General features: G+C 34.3%; 1 protein-coding gene across 1 annotated transcript in view; it reads left to right on the plus strand.

Annotated features, from left to right (window-relative positions):
* SLC9C1 (solute carrier family 9 member C1) overlaps nucleotides 1-16,263 on the plus strand; it is a 91,562-nt gene that overhangs the window by 9,928 nt on the left and 65,371 nt on the right. Inside the window, exons 6-9 of the mRNA XM_045565762.1 lie at nucleotides 2,920-3,081; nucleotides 7,412-7,511; nucleotides 13,054-13,197; nucleotides 14,347-14,521. Of these exons, the coding sequence (XP_045421718.1) occupies nucleotides 2,920-3,081; nucleotides 7,412-7,511; nucleotides 13,054-13,197; nucleotides 14,347-14,521 (581 nt within the window). The remainder of the gene's footprint in view (nucleotides 1-2,919; nucleotides 3,082-7,411; nucleotides 7,512-13,053; nucleotides 13,198-14,346; nucleotides 14,522-16,263) is intronic.

Raw genomic sequence — 16,263 nt, forward strand, 5'->3', positions numbered from 1 at the left:
GAAAAGCACAAAAAAGTACAGTCATACATGCCAGTTAGGAAAATCCAAGTCCAAGACCAAATCTGGTACATATTCTATCAGATTTCATTCAAGATATTATATATGATGACAGAATTTCAGGGAAATTTGTATCAGAAATTACATCTCCAGTCTAATCAAGAGAACTTTCTTGATACTCACTGTGGGGCAAGGGGTGGGGTGCGGAGAATGAAAAAGAGGGGAAAAGATACTGATTCATTGATTCAATATTTATTAATATGCACTATGTAATAGTTGCTATTCTAGGGCCTGGGTATTCAGCCACAAACACAATAGACAAAGTTCCCTTGTTTTCATAGAGCTTGTCTTGTAGTTTTGATAATAATCAATGGATAGAACTTTATGTTATTTTTTAGGTTTCACAGGGATAAAAACTGTAAGTATTCACTATTAAAATAATATTAATCACTTCAATAATAAAAACTCTGCTGTAGGAGAAAGAGAGCAATGAATTTATTTTCTTAGTCATTAGGACTTTCTCTGAACTTTTAATAGCTTTGAAAGAAAAATTTCCCTTAAGAAATAAAGATGCTTGATAAGCTTTACTGGTATTGCGTTTATATTTCATTTACATCACCTGACACAATTGTGAATCAATAATTTTCATAGTAACCATTGCTTTTATAACTTTTGTGGTTATTTAAACAGTGTTACTAATCTTTGAAGTTAGCACATATTTCATAATAGGGAAAAATTAAGAAGAGTCATTGCTCTCAGAGTTCTTACCTTTTCCAACTTGGGCGCTAGGAATTTAAGAACTGTATAAGTAATAAAGGATTTGCTTTGAGACTTTTCCTGGCTAAACAAATCTAGTGGGCAAACTGTGTTACTTATTAAGAGGTATTTTCCTTTCTTAAAGGAGAAAACAGCTTTCAAATTGTGGTCTTTTAACTCTAAATTCCTGTATGCTTCTGAAACCAGAGCTGGCCTCCATCCTACGTTTCAGTGACAGGAGATGCTGCATTCTGAAAATTATTGCCAGGGCCAGCTCCAAGCCTAGAACTCATGAGGCTTAGAGGCATGCCTGGTTCCAGCAACTGAGTCTATCATGGGCTCAGGCTCCCTGTTTTCCTGGGAAGGGCAACATAACAGTGCCTTGTGGAAACCAATTAGGCAAAGTATAAAAATATCAACAACAAAGGAGCAACTATCTTTTAGTGTAGTGATTCCACTTTTGGGACCCAAGGAAGTAATCAGAGAAACACAAAAATACTTATATACAGAAATAGACACTGCAGCATTGTTTATCAGGGGGCAAAGTTAAAATAAGTGAAATACCCAACAATAAGGAAGCAATAATTCAGTTTGTCAGGTCAATAATATAGGAGATTCCTTCAGTTGGGACCTAAAGTCATTCCTTTTTCTGTATTTCCTGTATGTATTACATTTGGTTTAGAGTATAAGTTTCATGAGTTTATGGACTTCCTACTTCTTGTTCATTCATATCTCTCTAAAATTTATTACATGTTTGACATACCGTAGGCACTGAATAAATATACATTCCTTAATGGAGCCTGAAAGAAGCTCATAAACCAAAGTAACCAAATTTTACAAACTCTAGCCAGGAGCAGTGGCACATGCCTGTACTCCTCCCAGGTACTGGGGAGGCTGAGGCAGGAGGACCGCTTTAGCCCAGGAGTTCAGAACTGTAGTGCCCAATGATTGTGCCTGTGAATAGCTCTCCAGCCTGGGCAAGACACAAGATAAAAAAAGCAAAAAGAAACTCTTTCAACTTAAAAATAAGAAAATACTATACATCTACCCCAAAGATAAGGTATTTTTTATTAATATTATTTTTAATTGATAAATTATAATTGTATACATTTATGGGGTATAATGTAATGTTTTTATGTAAGTTTACAATGTAGAATGATTAAATCAAGCTAATGAACATATCATCACCTCACTAAACTGTAATTTTTTATGGTGAGACATTTGAAATTTCCTCTCTTAAATAAACATTGATATTTATTTTGAAATGTTAATACATTATTATTGACCAGTCACTCTACTGTGGAATATATCTCAAAACTGATTCCTCTTGTCTATCTGAAACTTTGTAACCAATAATCAACAATTCTCCATTCTTTCCCTCTCCACCACCCCCAGCCTCAGGCAATAATCATTCTACTCTCTACTTTTGCAAGTTCAACTTTTTTAGATTCTACATATAAGTGAGATCATGTGGTATTATTCCTTCTGTGCCTGGATTATTTCTCTTAGCATAATGTCCTCTAGGTTCATTCATGTTGCTACAAATGATTATTCAGCCTTCCTTTATAAGGCTGAATGGTGTTAAATTATGTATATATACCACATTTTCTTTATCCATTCACTTACTGGTAGACACTTAGGTTGATTCCATATGTTGGAAAGAAAAAACGTGATTAAAAAATGGGCAAAGGACCTGAACAGACAATTTTGAAAAGCGGACATACAGATGGCCAATGGGTACATGAAAAAATGCTCAGCATAACTAATCATTTCAGAAATGCAAATTAAAACTGCAATGAGATATCACCTCACACCTGCTGAAAATGGCTCTTATTCAAAAGATAAAAGAAACAAGTGTTAGTGAGTATGCAGAGAAGAGGGTACAGTGTTGGTGGGAATGGAAATTAGTACAGCCATTATTGAAAATGGTATGGAAGTTCCCCAAAGAACTAAAAATGGAATTACCATACAATCAAGTAATCCCACTTCTGGGTATAAGGAATCAAAATCAATATGTCAAAGAGATGTCTGCACTCCCCTATTCATTGTAGCAATGAGCTAATTTTAAAGAAAATGACCAAAAGAAAAGTTGATCTATAGTGTCACTTAAAATCAAGGGCAAGTAAGTTCTACTAAATATTTCTTATTTACTCTCCTTTCTTGTAGGTCGTGATGTCACCCATACAATTTGCTCATATTTTATAGGAAGTTTCTCAATTGGAATTCTAAGTGCAAAACTAATTGAGTTGTGGATGTCAACTGTTATTGATCATGATATCAATCATATAAGTTTCATCTTTTCAATGCTGTACTTCATCTTTTATATTTGTAAGTGAAGGGCTTATTTCTAAAATTAAATGACATAGAAAAATTCAAAACAAAAATATGGGAAAATACATAAAAGGCAAAAATTACTAAAAATGTTCAACTGACCTAGAAGGAATATTTTTGTTAAAATAATCTATCAAAAGAGATAAAAGGTATGACTATCTATACAACAGGAAACAATATACAAAAATATGTAAAGCAAATACTATTGTTGTCCAAAAGACCACCAGGATGGCTAACTCGTAGAAAGGAGAGCTTTCTTGGTGATACTGGCTTGCAAGCTAGGAAGAGAAAGGCTCCAGCATGGACCGAAGGTGCTCTGTCTTTGAGGAGGGGAAGGACGGGTTGGATTTTATGCCTTACAGGGCCAGTGGCATACATATTCAGCAGGTTTGGTGGAAAAGCTATACATATTTATGAGGGTAGCAGGGCACATGGAGATTACGTAAACATGTATGTAACATACATCCCGTGTTCACTTTGGGATGGCATTTTAACATTAAAATGAAGTGGGATTTGACTCTTTACATCAAAATGTGAACTATAGGACACAAAGACAGTTGTGTGCAACCTCTATAACCTGGCTGAAACTGGTTTAAGACCTACAGTAGCTTATTAGAAAATGTTTGAAAGGCCACTCCTCTGTTGTGGTTGTAAATCGGTCTGATAGCTCCCACTGTTAGGGAGTTTAGCAAGGGTGTGGTTTTTCTTATAGTCTTAGGAATTCAGAAATTTGCTCTGGTAGCCAGGCCTCCAAACCTTGACCTGTGGGTAACTTTGTTTCCTTATCCTTAGGGTCCATCATCTTAGTTGATAAAGGAGTATCTATTTTGGTGTCTCAGATCACACTATTATGAAAGAAGAAGAATTTGAAAAAACTATAATTACAGTAACATAAATTATTATGCCTTTCCCCTAGAATTTCATGACCAATTGGACAAAAATAATTACAGCTGCAAAAAGATTTAAGTAACTTATACACTTGGTTTATAAGATATATAGAGTTTTGCCTCCCAAAACAAAATGCATATTCTTTATATATGCTTGTAGACAATTTACAGAAATTAGCTGGAATTGAAGAACATTTCAATAAAATTTCATTGTTCAACCATGATGGAATTACATTAAATACTAACTACAAAAAGAAGGTTTAAAAAAATCATTCTAACTGCTTATAAATTAGTTATAGTTTTCATGGTAACTCTTAGACCAAAAAGGAAATCAAAATAAAAGTAACAGATCAAGTAAGGCTAAATGTTAGAAAGTCTATCAACATTATTAATCTATTTACCACAGTTGCCTCTTCACAGGAGTATAGAAGATTCTGATGCATCACTGTTTCCTGACACAGCCTCAGAATCATGTTCAACCCAGCTCTTCAGACAGCCCTTCACATGACTGGGTGTTGGCATGTGAGCTAATACCTAGTTATCACACCTATACTATGTCTTTTAGTTTCATTAAATGAAAATTTATCACAATTTAAATCAATGATAGAATTTTTTGGTTTTAAAATATTATAAAAACTATTTTATGTACCTATTACATTTAAGAATAAGATAATGGTATATATCCTCACATCTATGATTAAAAATAGTTCTGGAAGCTCTAGCTAATACAATAAGAGAAAAAAAAGAAAGAAGTTTACACTATTTTCAAAGAAAAACAGTTACATTACTTGCAACATTTTATATTATATAGAAAATCCAACAGAATTAATTAATGAACTTCCAGCAAAATTCTTTAATAGCTTGATATAAGATAAATTTACCCAAAACAGCTGACAGTTTTTACAAACCAGCAGTAAATAGCTAGAAAATATAATAAGAAATTGATTCTCTTTCCACTGACAAAAAGTTATAAAATATCAAGGAATAAACTTAACAAGAAGTTTGGAACTAAACATATAAATTGCAATAGTTTGCTGAGAAATATAAAATTTGAATAAATTGAGACAAGGAAAACTTCTCTTGAGAAATGCTAGAGTAACAGGATTCATTATTTTCATGTCTGAAGAGGGAAAGGCAGAACATAGAATCTTGAGGCTTTCTAACTAATTAATCAGTGGATTAAAGCCAATTGTAATATAGTAAGTTTACAGAATCAAGTTAATTAATTAACAGTGAGGAAATGATCAATCAGTTCAGGTAGGTTCCTCATGCACTACTATATATGTATATACTTAAATTCCTACAAAAATATGTTCTAACAAATATAATTCCCTTGAATATCATTTAAGTAAGTATAGCCTCAAGATTAAGGGTTATACCCAAGGAAATACTTTCAAACTTTTAGAGTCAAGATGTCTCAATGGACATTTTAGGAAGAAAACCGCCAGGGCAGAATTTCATGACAACAAGGTACAGAGTAAATGTAAATCTAATGTAAAAGGACTTTCACTCTGACCTGGCTTACTGTTTATACTATTAGCATCCTCAAGATAGCCATCATAAATATTTTCCTGACTTCAATGTCACCAGCCAAATTATAATAATTAGTCCAGGACTTGATCTTCTCAAAGTACCTGTGTCCATGGTTCCCTTTTCTTTCATGATTCAAAAATGACTAAAGTGTTTGCTTCTGCCTTTGGTACCATTTCTAGCCAGGATTAAAATAAAGAATATAAAAATCTGTAATTTTTTTTATCTCTAGAAGGGAAAACTCAATATTGTGATATAATTTCAATTTCATTAAATTAAAATTTATTGCAATTCAAATCAAAGAATGGTATAAATTTTTTTGGTTTTAAAATTTTTACAAAAACTATTTTAGAAGTTTATCTATAAAAATTAATATGTGAGAATAGACAAGACAATTTTAAAAAGTAGAGAACTTTCCCTACGAGGCAGGCACTAAAACACTTACTAGCCTAGAATAATTAAAATATAATTGTTGTAACACAGGAATACAAAGCAAACCAGAGAAACAGAAGGGGCACAGAACTAATCCAAGTGTGAATGCAATTTAGCACATGATAAAAGAATATTCACAATATTCTTTAGTATTAAAAAGAAATACTTTAATTTTTGTTTATTAGCTAGAACAATGCCTGCTGAACATTAGATGGAAAAACAAAAGAAGCCTATTACAGACCTGTGTTACTGTATAATTCCATTTGGGTTTTTTAAATCTGTGACTTTATTTTTGTATATGTATGTTGGATTTATAAAATAGGGGTTCACTGGGTACTCTATTCTTCTCAAAGATCTTGACCCAACCATCTTAAATTCCCAATTCTCTAAAAACCCAAAGAGCTTATATAGTTTCTAAAAACTTCTGGGTTTGCCTTCCTCATGATCTCCTCTACCTCTTCCTGAATACACAGTAGTTTCTGGTTCTTAATAAATTTTACTGAAGATGCAGAAAATTAGGTTATACAGTTCACAATCCTATGATATCTGACAGGTATCTTTATTTTTTCATGTTTCCATCTTTTCCACTTAATTTTCACCACTTGTCTCCAGGATAGAAATTCAACAAGCATCTTTTAATGCTTGAAGCTACCACTTGGATCTCATTCCCTATTCTCAAGTAGCTTATCAAATTATTTCTTCTAGGCTAATACAGTACTCTGTCTAATAGAAATTCCAGTCAAAATTTTCTTGAAAATTATACCTGAAGTCTTGGCAGTGGAATTATGAGTGTTATCTTTTGCAAAAAAAAAATGTAATGTCTATATTGTACCCTATTATTTGAACTTTACATGGGGGAAATATACTACTCACATAAGCTCAAAGGAGAAACAACTTTAATAGAGCTACTTTTAAGACTATTCCACCAACAGTTGTTTATGCTTTGCAGTCCCCACAGTAAATGCACCAAAATGATATTATACTGGGGAAGTAGATACATACTGGTTCTCTGCTGGCCTGACTCCTTTAGTCGTATCACAAAATCAAACCATTTCTATCACCTACTGTCCCCCAAGAAGAAGGCATATGAAGTGGGCTAGTCCATCAAGAACTTTTCAGCTCATTTCCATTTCATCCCTCCAGGGCCTATCTGAGACAATTAGACCCATAGAGGGTGCTCTAGCCTCACTAGGGTAAATGAAGGGTCTTGTGAGCTCCATATTGTTGCCAATGATCTGAAGCCAAAGCAAGGATTTCCATTATAAACTTTGCTACACAGTTGGGTATGACTTGGAGGAGGAAAACAGACACTGATTGGGTGGTGGGTAATAATTTTTGATATTTTCCAGCTGAAATGGAGTGTGGTAATCTCTCTATAAAGTCAGATATCAAGATATCTGATACTTTCATCTCTGGTAAAATTTATGCTACTATTGATGTTAAATTAATACTGTAAATTTATTTCCTTTTAAAAACAGGTGACCTAATTGGAATGTCTGGGGTATTTACCCTGGCCATTGTGGGACTTTTATTAAGTTCTACAAGTTTTAAACCAGGAGGTGAAGCACTTCTTCTTGAGTAAGTAACTAGCATATTTTCCCTCTGTTTCATACACTGCAAGCTATAATATTGTAATAGTAACTACATCTACGTGATAAAAGTAAGATTTTCAAGTAAAGACTTGAAAACTACCCGACTAAAAACCCTTCCTAACAATTCTTTTGTATGTGCCTTCAGTTCCTCCAATTTAAAGCAAAATTTGTAAGCTCACCTTAAATTCATGTTGGTTCTATTTCCCCATTAATTCCTCAAGTCTCTGATCATCTACTCTGTAATATCCAATCTAGCATCCTGCATCCACTAGTAAGAGCATGCCAAAAAATGTAATAATTGAGAAATAATATCCTAATGCAATATTTTTTTTAAAAATTGAATTCAATGCAAAAAAATCTGAAGACCAATATTTTAAGGACAATGAAGAGATTCCATGTAAAGTAAATTAAAAGATTAATCTATGACATTTGAAGAGGGTTAGCAGTGTTATAAAAGAAAGTATGGCCAAGTAAATGTAGACAAGACTATGAGTAGAAATGTACAGATTGTGCCTTGCTCAAGGGCACCCAGTTGAGCAGCAGAGAGGTGAGTGAGATCCATGTCAGCCTAAAGGAAGGGGATTTTCTGCAGTGCTACAGTGCACAGGGTGGGAAATTGACCTAAATCACACAATGGTGACACATGTATAAATGGAGGCCCTGAAAGTAAATAGTGATTTCTGGAGTTTGGGAGAATATTACACAAGACAGAATAAATTCAGAAGTCAGAAGCTTAAAGGTATAGGAGCTTATAGGGTTCCAGAATACTAAACATAAAATTTCATGTCAGTTACAATGGAAGTCAATTGTACTTGGAGCTGGACAGAATTGAATGGGCCACAGTGAGGGAAGAATTTAAAACGTTACACAAGTATTTAACTATATCTGTGAGAAGTGATTCTGAAGGCTCCTACCATCTTCTTGCTCTAACTGTAGGCTGGATCTCTCTCCCCTGTAGATATTACTTCTCTTCTCTTGCATTCCTTATAAATTGTAATATCTTTCTCATCTGCATCCCTGGCACTATTGAGCCTAGAGTTGAAGTAGGTGATCCCCTGTACCTGGAAGTCATTTCCAGATTATTCTTTCTCCTTCTTCCACAGAAGAACCCAATTATGAAGTTCATGCCACTAGATTGTACCATATTCTACCTTATTGGTGGTTGTTCTCTAGAACTGAATCACATTCTCCATTTTGTGAAGATTTTGGCTTCTGTCTCACTGTGACTCTCTCCAACATTACTCTACCATCATTCTTAGTGGCATAAGTATCCATACAGTTGACCCTCTACTTCCTCAGTTTTAAGTTTCTGGACCTTCTCTCCTCCGATGAGTATGTCCACCTTCCCACTTCCACTTCTACAGTCACACAAATAACCACCTCATAATCTCAATTTCAATTATCTTTTTTTTCTTTTGAGATAAGGTCTTGCTCTGTCACTGTAGGTGGGAATACAGTGGCACAATCATAGCTCACTGCAGCCTCCAACTCCTGGGCTTAAATGATCCTTCTGTTTCAGCTTCCCAAGTAGCTAGGGCTACAGGCACATAACATCACACTCAGCTAATTTTTGAATTTATTTTGTGGAGACAGGATCTCCCTATGTTAACCAGGCTGGTCTCAAGCTCCTTGCCTCAAGTCATCTTCCTGCCTTGGCCTCCCAAAGCGCTGGGATTATGGGCATAAGCCATTGTGCCTGACCAATAATCTTATTGTATGTAATAGGCATGTACCAACTCCTATTTCCAAGACAGTAGAAATCTAAGATAATATAATAAATCCCACTATGTCCCACAACAACGTACAGCAGGTCTATTCTACTCTTAAGAGAGAAGGTGCACTATTTCCTATATTTTCACCTTATGCACTCTAGTACTCCAATTCTAACAATTCTGCATCTACAGTGAGACTAATTCATCAATCCTATGATCTTTTACTGACCCTCACCCATCTCATATTCTCAGTTCCTCTTTTGCTTAAAACCATTTAATAACTTTTCATCTTAGGCCAAGCATGGTGGCTCACACCTGTAATCCTAGCACTCTGGGAGGCCAAGGTGGGAGGATTGCTTGAGCTCAGGAGTTTGAGACCAGCCTGAGCAAGAGTGAGACCCCATCTCTACTAAAAATAGAAAAAATTAGCTGGGTGTGATGGTACATGCCTGTAGTCCTAGCTACTCAGAAGGCTGAGGCAGGAGGATGGCTTTAGCCCAGGAGTTTGAGGTTGCTATGAGCTAGGCTGATGCCATGGCACTCTAGCCCAGGCAACAAAGCGAGACTCTATCTCAAAAAAAAAAAAAACAAACAACTTTTCATCTTTTTCAGCTGCAAGTAAAAGTTGTTTTAATGGCAAAGTCCCATGATTTGTCTACCCTGATAACTCTATGATTCATTTCTACCACTCTCACCTACACCCATACTGCTCTAACGACACTGTTCACCTTGCTATTTTTAAAATGTCAAACATGCTCCACTATTTGGGCTTGTGACCTTGTGTTTCTTCTCTTGGAATGTGTTTCCCTTACATATTGGCAGAAGGGGCTGCTTCATGTCTTTCATGCTTCTATTCATACATCACCTTATTAGAAAGAAATTCACCCAAATAGAAACTACCTCTTTGCCAACCTATACAATCTTTCATTCTTGGCAAATTGACTTCTCCAAAATGTCCAGTCCATTAGGTATCAATTCCTCTAGGCTATTGGCTGTGCAATACTGGGCAACAAAAATAATAAAGATGCCTAGCTCTACTAGAATCAATATCTTTGAGAGTGCAATCATAGGACTTATGATTTTTAAAAACTCTCTCCAGATGATACTTACATACAGATGGGGTTGTGTTGTTACCTCTATACTTATTAGGACATCCCATGATCATCAAATGAAGGAAAGGGACTTAAAAAAATTTCAAAAGCTTTTTTTTCTGCGTGCTTGATTATTTCACACACACATATCACACATCCCCCTCTGTCTCCAGATATACACATAAGAGTACATACACACATCTGTGGGATGGGTTTAGAGCTTGGCTGTTTGACTCACATTCTCTCTTAATTTGATAGAGGTTGATTCCTTAGAAAATATGGTTTCATCCTCATCAGATTTCTCCCATTAATGTCTGCCATGTTTGAAAATTTCCTGACATCTCCACAATTTTTGTTGCTTAACCAATTCATTTACATTTTATGCTAATTAATAAGACTGATTTTTGGTCTTTGGTGGCATTTTCCCACAATTTTATGTGCTTTTAAATTATCTAATCATTAAATTAATAATAAAGCATGATTGCAGTATACTTCATCATTCACTTAACTGGATTATCCTCCTCAATTAATGTTTAAAAGTGATTTTATTAATTGTATGGGTAGGTGGGTATAATGCTTTGAGGAATTTTTTTTTTTTTTTGGTGGGAAGGGAGGCCTACGTACATGGTGCAAGAATTGGATTTGCTTTTGGTAATGAAGTTAAAAGAAGAAAAAAGAATACAAAAATTATATTGTCATAAAGTATATTTTACTGTGTTTTCCTCTAAGTTTGTGTTGGATGCAATATTTAAATCCAAGAGATAACAGTTAAAAATATGGTCATGCATATACAAGAAAGAAATGATAGTTCAGTCTAGAGTAATGAAACAAAGTTCAGTCACAGGAAAATATTTTGAATGATTTCACTCAATATTTCCTATGCCAGCATATTTTATGTTGATTGTTTCTCTAATATTGCCTAGGTATTTATGCCTCTTAAATATAGCTCAGAAGCAGGGATTTCTTATTAATGTAACAGAAAAAGGTTTGCTTTGAGTATTGAATTTGTTTTTAATCAAAAGAACTATTCTTCTTCAGGACAAAAATTATCTTTGTCAAGGACAGAGTCTGGCAAGGAATAGGTAAAAACAGGCTACCTTTCTCTTATAAAATGGTATTCATGTGCCTTTTAAGTTTTGTTTCAATTTATTGGTTATAAATACAATATGTGGACTTAAAGACATGAAATATATAGAAAAAGAATACTGTAACACTGTAATAGTGGTGTGTAAGTTACTTTTATCTTTAACATGAAGGTTAATAAAAACTATTGCAAATAATAATAACCACAATAATTTATTAAGGCATATGCAATACAAAAATATATTAATTATGACATCAAAAATTCAAAATGTAGGAGAGGAAAGGAAAGGAGTTAATTGTAGAGTTTTGGGTTTTTTTTGAAATAGAAGTTAATTTGTATCAGTTTAAAGTAACCTATTATAATTATCAGATGCTTTTGGAAGCCTCATGGTAACCACAAAGCAAAAACCTCTAATAGACACACTAAAAATAAAAAGCAAAGAATCAAATCATACTACTAGAGAAAGTCACTTAACCACAAAAAGTAAGACAGAAAAGAAGAAAGGAAGAAAGGATCTATAAAACAACTAGAAAATAATTAAAAAAATGACCATACCAAGTCCTTACCTATCAATATCTGGAATGAAAATAGATTAAATTCTACACACATACACACATAATTGAATATACTATTCAGCCTAAAAAAGGGAAGAAAATCTTACCATTTGCAACAGCATGAATGAACCTGGAGGACATTATGCTAAGTGAAATAAGCCAGACAAAAAGACAAATACCGTATGACCTCACTTACATGTGGATCTGAAATAGTTATATTCTAGAAACACAGACTAGAATGGTGGTTACCAGGGGTGGAGGGTGGCAGAAATGGAGAACAAAGTTTCAGTTATGTAAGTTAAGTCAGTTTTAGAGATCTTGTGTATAGCATGGTGACTATAGTTAATAATACGGTATTGTGTACTTGGAATTTGCGAAGAGGGTAGATAATAAGTGTTCTCACTACACACACACACACACACACGCACAAAAGTAGCTATATGAGGTGATGGACATGTTAATTGATTGAGGTGATCATTTCATGATGTGTATATGCATATATAAAAACATAAAATTGTATAGCTGAAACTTAATTTATTTGTCAATTATCCCAATAAAGCTAGGGGGAAGAAAGATTCATTTTCTAATTACTAAGTAGATTTTTGGCAAAGTCTTAATTCTATCACTCTGTAAATCAGACTAAAATTTTAGTATTCTCTTAAAAAATTACTGATTTTATCTCTTCCTAATCAAACAATGACTTCACAATCAATATTTTCAAGTTATATGAACCATGATGTTTGTTTTTTTTATTCTTTTTTTTTTTTTGAACCATGATGTTTGGATGTTTAAGTTCTATCAAGTAGCATAGCTGCAACTTAAATATTTCTTTCAGATACAATAGAAAATGAGACTAATTTACACACACTGTAAACTGGCTTAAATTGCTTTAGAATTGTTTATTTGCTGTAGTGCTCCTTTTTTTCCAGTTAAATTTTAAGCCCCTTGAGTCTTGGTAAATACCTTATTCATCTTTATTTTCTTGTTAACAAATAACATAGTGCTTCACATAGATAAGCCTTGCAATAAATATGCAAACTTAATTAATTATAAATAATTATATTTAATTTTTTCCTGAAAAATGCAGATTCTGGAATTGTCTAGCATTTATTGCTTTTCTTATGGTGTTTACTTTCGTTGGACTTTTCATTCCTGATCATACATATTTCTATATAACATTTTCTGATATATATTATTCATTAAGTATCTACTTTATGCTGATCGTTTTAAGGTAAGAATATCATTTAAATTTTTCTATTTATGGAAAATTAAATGTCTGAAGATCATCTTTAAATAATGAAAAATTGTTCATCCCTTAGATTGAACAATTGATTCAAACTTTCCAAGGGATCATCAGAAAATTAATATTTAGCATTTTTCAATTTTAAATTAATTTTCAAAGCAATGCAAATACTGTGTAAAATTTTTGAAACTTAGAAAGAAAAAATATTTCATAATCTTAATATTAGGCAACTACTATTAACATTTGGCGTATTTTGTCCAGTGTTTTTTTTCCTATGGGGTTTCATGAAGTTAAGCATTAATCATACATAAAAATCTTACCTTGTGTTTTTGTTAATATTACATAACAGTTTTCTACAAATTAAAAATTATAGTTGGAAATAGCTTTTTAAAAAATCATAAGGAAGTCCTCTTTGTAAATGTATTTTTTGCTCAAGTAATTTTTGTAGTTTCTCCACTGTTAAGGAGGCAGAAAAGCATCTGTCCATGTAGCTGAAAAGAAGATGACATAGAGTAGGAAAAACCACTGTAACTAGATCTCACAGTTCTTTAATCTCCATCACTGAAATGTCTAACATTCTACTTCCATCTAGTTGGATGGTTGACATCAAGTCAGCCCTTGCCAAGTAAATGGAAATCAGTCCCAAATTATCAGATAAAATTAGTGTAAAATGGAGGAATGAATATGACCGAAAAAAGAAATAGAAAAAAAAGCTTGACCAATATTGGACAGATTCAACAAGATTCAAATCTATGAAGAAAAAGAAAGGGAGGACATTTTCTTCTTACTTCTTATTCATTATGTTTATTTTTATTTCTTTTTGGGATCCAGAATTTATCTACAAAACATCCCTAACTTTTTTTTTTCACCTAAAGAAGCACCTCTCAAGGGTGATGTGGCTTTACCCTATTACTCACCTAATAGAAAGTACCAAAGAGAATAATGCTGTTCTCTTGGCAAGTCTCTCCGTGGAATACCTTCTACCTTCCTGTGGCGCCGTGCCCACAGTGTGTGAAACATTTCTCATCTGCTTGAGAGTTAGCAATCCCACAGAGAACAGATTGGGATAGAGTAGAAAGAAATGGAAAGAAATTTCTGTAACTAGAATAACTTTCTAAATATTGTGTTGTCTTTTAGACTTCTGGTCTTTCTATTAATGAGCCCTGCTTTGTCTCGAGTTGGCCGTGGGTTCAACTGGCGCTGCACATTCATAATGGTCTGGAGTGAAGTGAAAGGAACGCCGAACATAAGCATGGCCCTTCTGTTTGCCTACTCTGACCTTGCCCTTGGATCTGAGAGGCAAAAATCTCAGGTAAAGAAAGCTGTATTTTCTTACTTTGATATTTTACAAAACCATTGCATTGTACTTAAAATATGTTTTTGGAGTGAGGTAGCTCAACCCCACTTGGGCTGTAGGAGTGATTTAGCTATGATGGCAACTTCAGGGAGGGGAGGAACAACTGACAGCTTTTCTTCTCCCCATCCCAGTTTGGATTCCTAAATTCTTTTACATTCCTAAAATAGGTTTATTATGAAGATTAAACTAATTAAAACTTATAAATTATTTAAAATAGTACCTAATACAAAGTATGCGTTCAAGAATGTTTTAAATTTTATTTACTCCTAATACCCAATCAAAAGAAGCAGAAATCTACTTATGGTTGGCTCTATTGCCTTCTATAAATTTCTGAGGCCACATGTAGTAATGTTAGGAGCCAAACATTTTAATTTTCAGGTAAAGTACTCTAAACAGTACCCCCAGACTCTGCCTAACAACGTATTGGGCCCAACTCTCTCTCTACCGTGTCTCTAGGCAAGAGAATAAAAAGAAACTCTGTGAGAAATTTCCTACGCAGGTATCCCAGAGCAAGCAGCAGGCATCTGGCACTTTCATTGTGCGTGTGTGTGTGTTACATAAATTCCAAGTGTAAAAGGAAGAGTGGCAGGTTACTTATTATGTGTCTAATTAAATAACAGTTCAAATATTAAAAACACTAAATCTTCAAACTTCTTTTAAAACCAAAATTTTCTAATATTGCCTGACTTTCTTCCTCTGTTTTTTTTTTTTTTTGTTTGTTTTTTTTTGAGTTAGAGTCTCAAGCTCTGTTGCCCAGGCTAGAGTGCCATGGTGTCAGCAACCTCCAACTCCTGGGCTCAAGCGATCCTCCTGCCTCAGCCTCCCTAGTAGCTGGGACTACAAGCATGTGCCACCATGCCTGGCTAATTTTTCTATATATATTAGCTGTCCATATAATTTGTTTCTATTTGTAGTAGAAATGGGGTCTCGCTCTTGCTCAGGCTGGTCTCGAACTCCTGAGCTCAAACAATCCGCCCACCTCGGCCTCCCAGAGTGCTAGGATTACAGGCGTGAGCCACCGCTCCTGGCCTCTTCCTCTGTTTTTAAATCTATTTTCACACGCAAGATCATTGTCATCACCATATATCCTGATCAATGGGATGGTTAACCTTGCACATGTATCTGAGTTACTGAAATTTTTAGTTTAGCTGCTTTTGCTGTGTAACCATCAGCAAGTTTTTAATTTCCACCTCACCCCAAGTATTAGTTTCCTCATTCCAAACAGACTTAATAATCAATGGTTCACTGGTAAATGTGTAAAAAGTAACTTGTGAGTTGAAGGGAGGAAAGATTCCTAACTTGTAATTTTTGCCAATTTCTGTTGTGAAATCATTTCCACCAATGATGAGAACAGCAATCAGCTCATGAACTTCCTAAAACTTTAATCATCAGCTTTCATGAACTAGTAAGAGACAGCTCTAGCATACAACTTTCACAAAGGATTATTGTGAGAAAAAAAATGTACATAAAGTGCTTAGCACATTGTTTAGCATATAGTAAATGTATAATAAATACAAGCTCGGCTGGGATTACTGGCTCTCATGGAGCACTTTGGGAGGCTGAGGCAAGAGGATCGCTTGAACCTAGCCTGGAAGTTGGAGGCTGTAGTGAGCTATGATGATACCACTGCACTCTAGCCCAGGAGACAGAGTTTTTTCTGTCTCAAGAAAAAAAAATACAAGCTATGTTGATGATGA

Source organism: Lemur catta, chromosome 1 (assembly GCF_020740605.2).
Source record: "Lemur catta isolate mLemCat1 chromosome 1, mLemCat1.pri, whole genome shotgun sequence".
NCBI classification, from domain to species: domain Eukaryota; kingdom Metazoa; phylum Chordata; class Mammalia; order Primates; family Lemuridae; genus Lemur; species Lemur catta.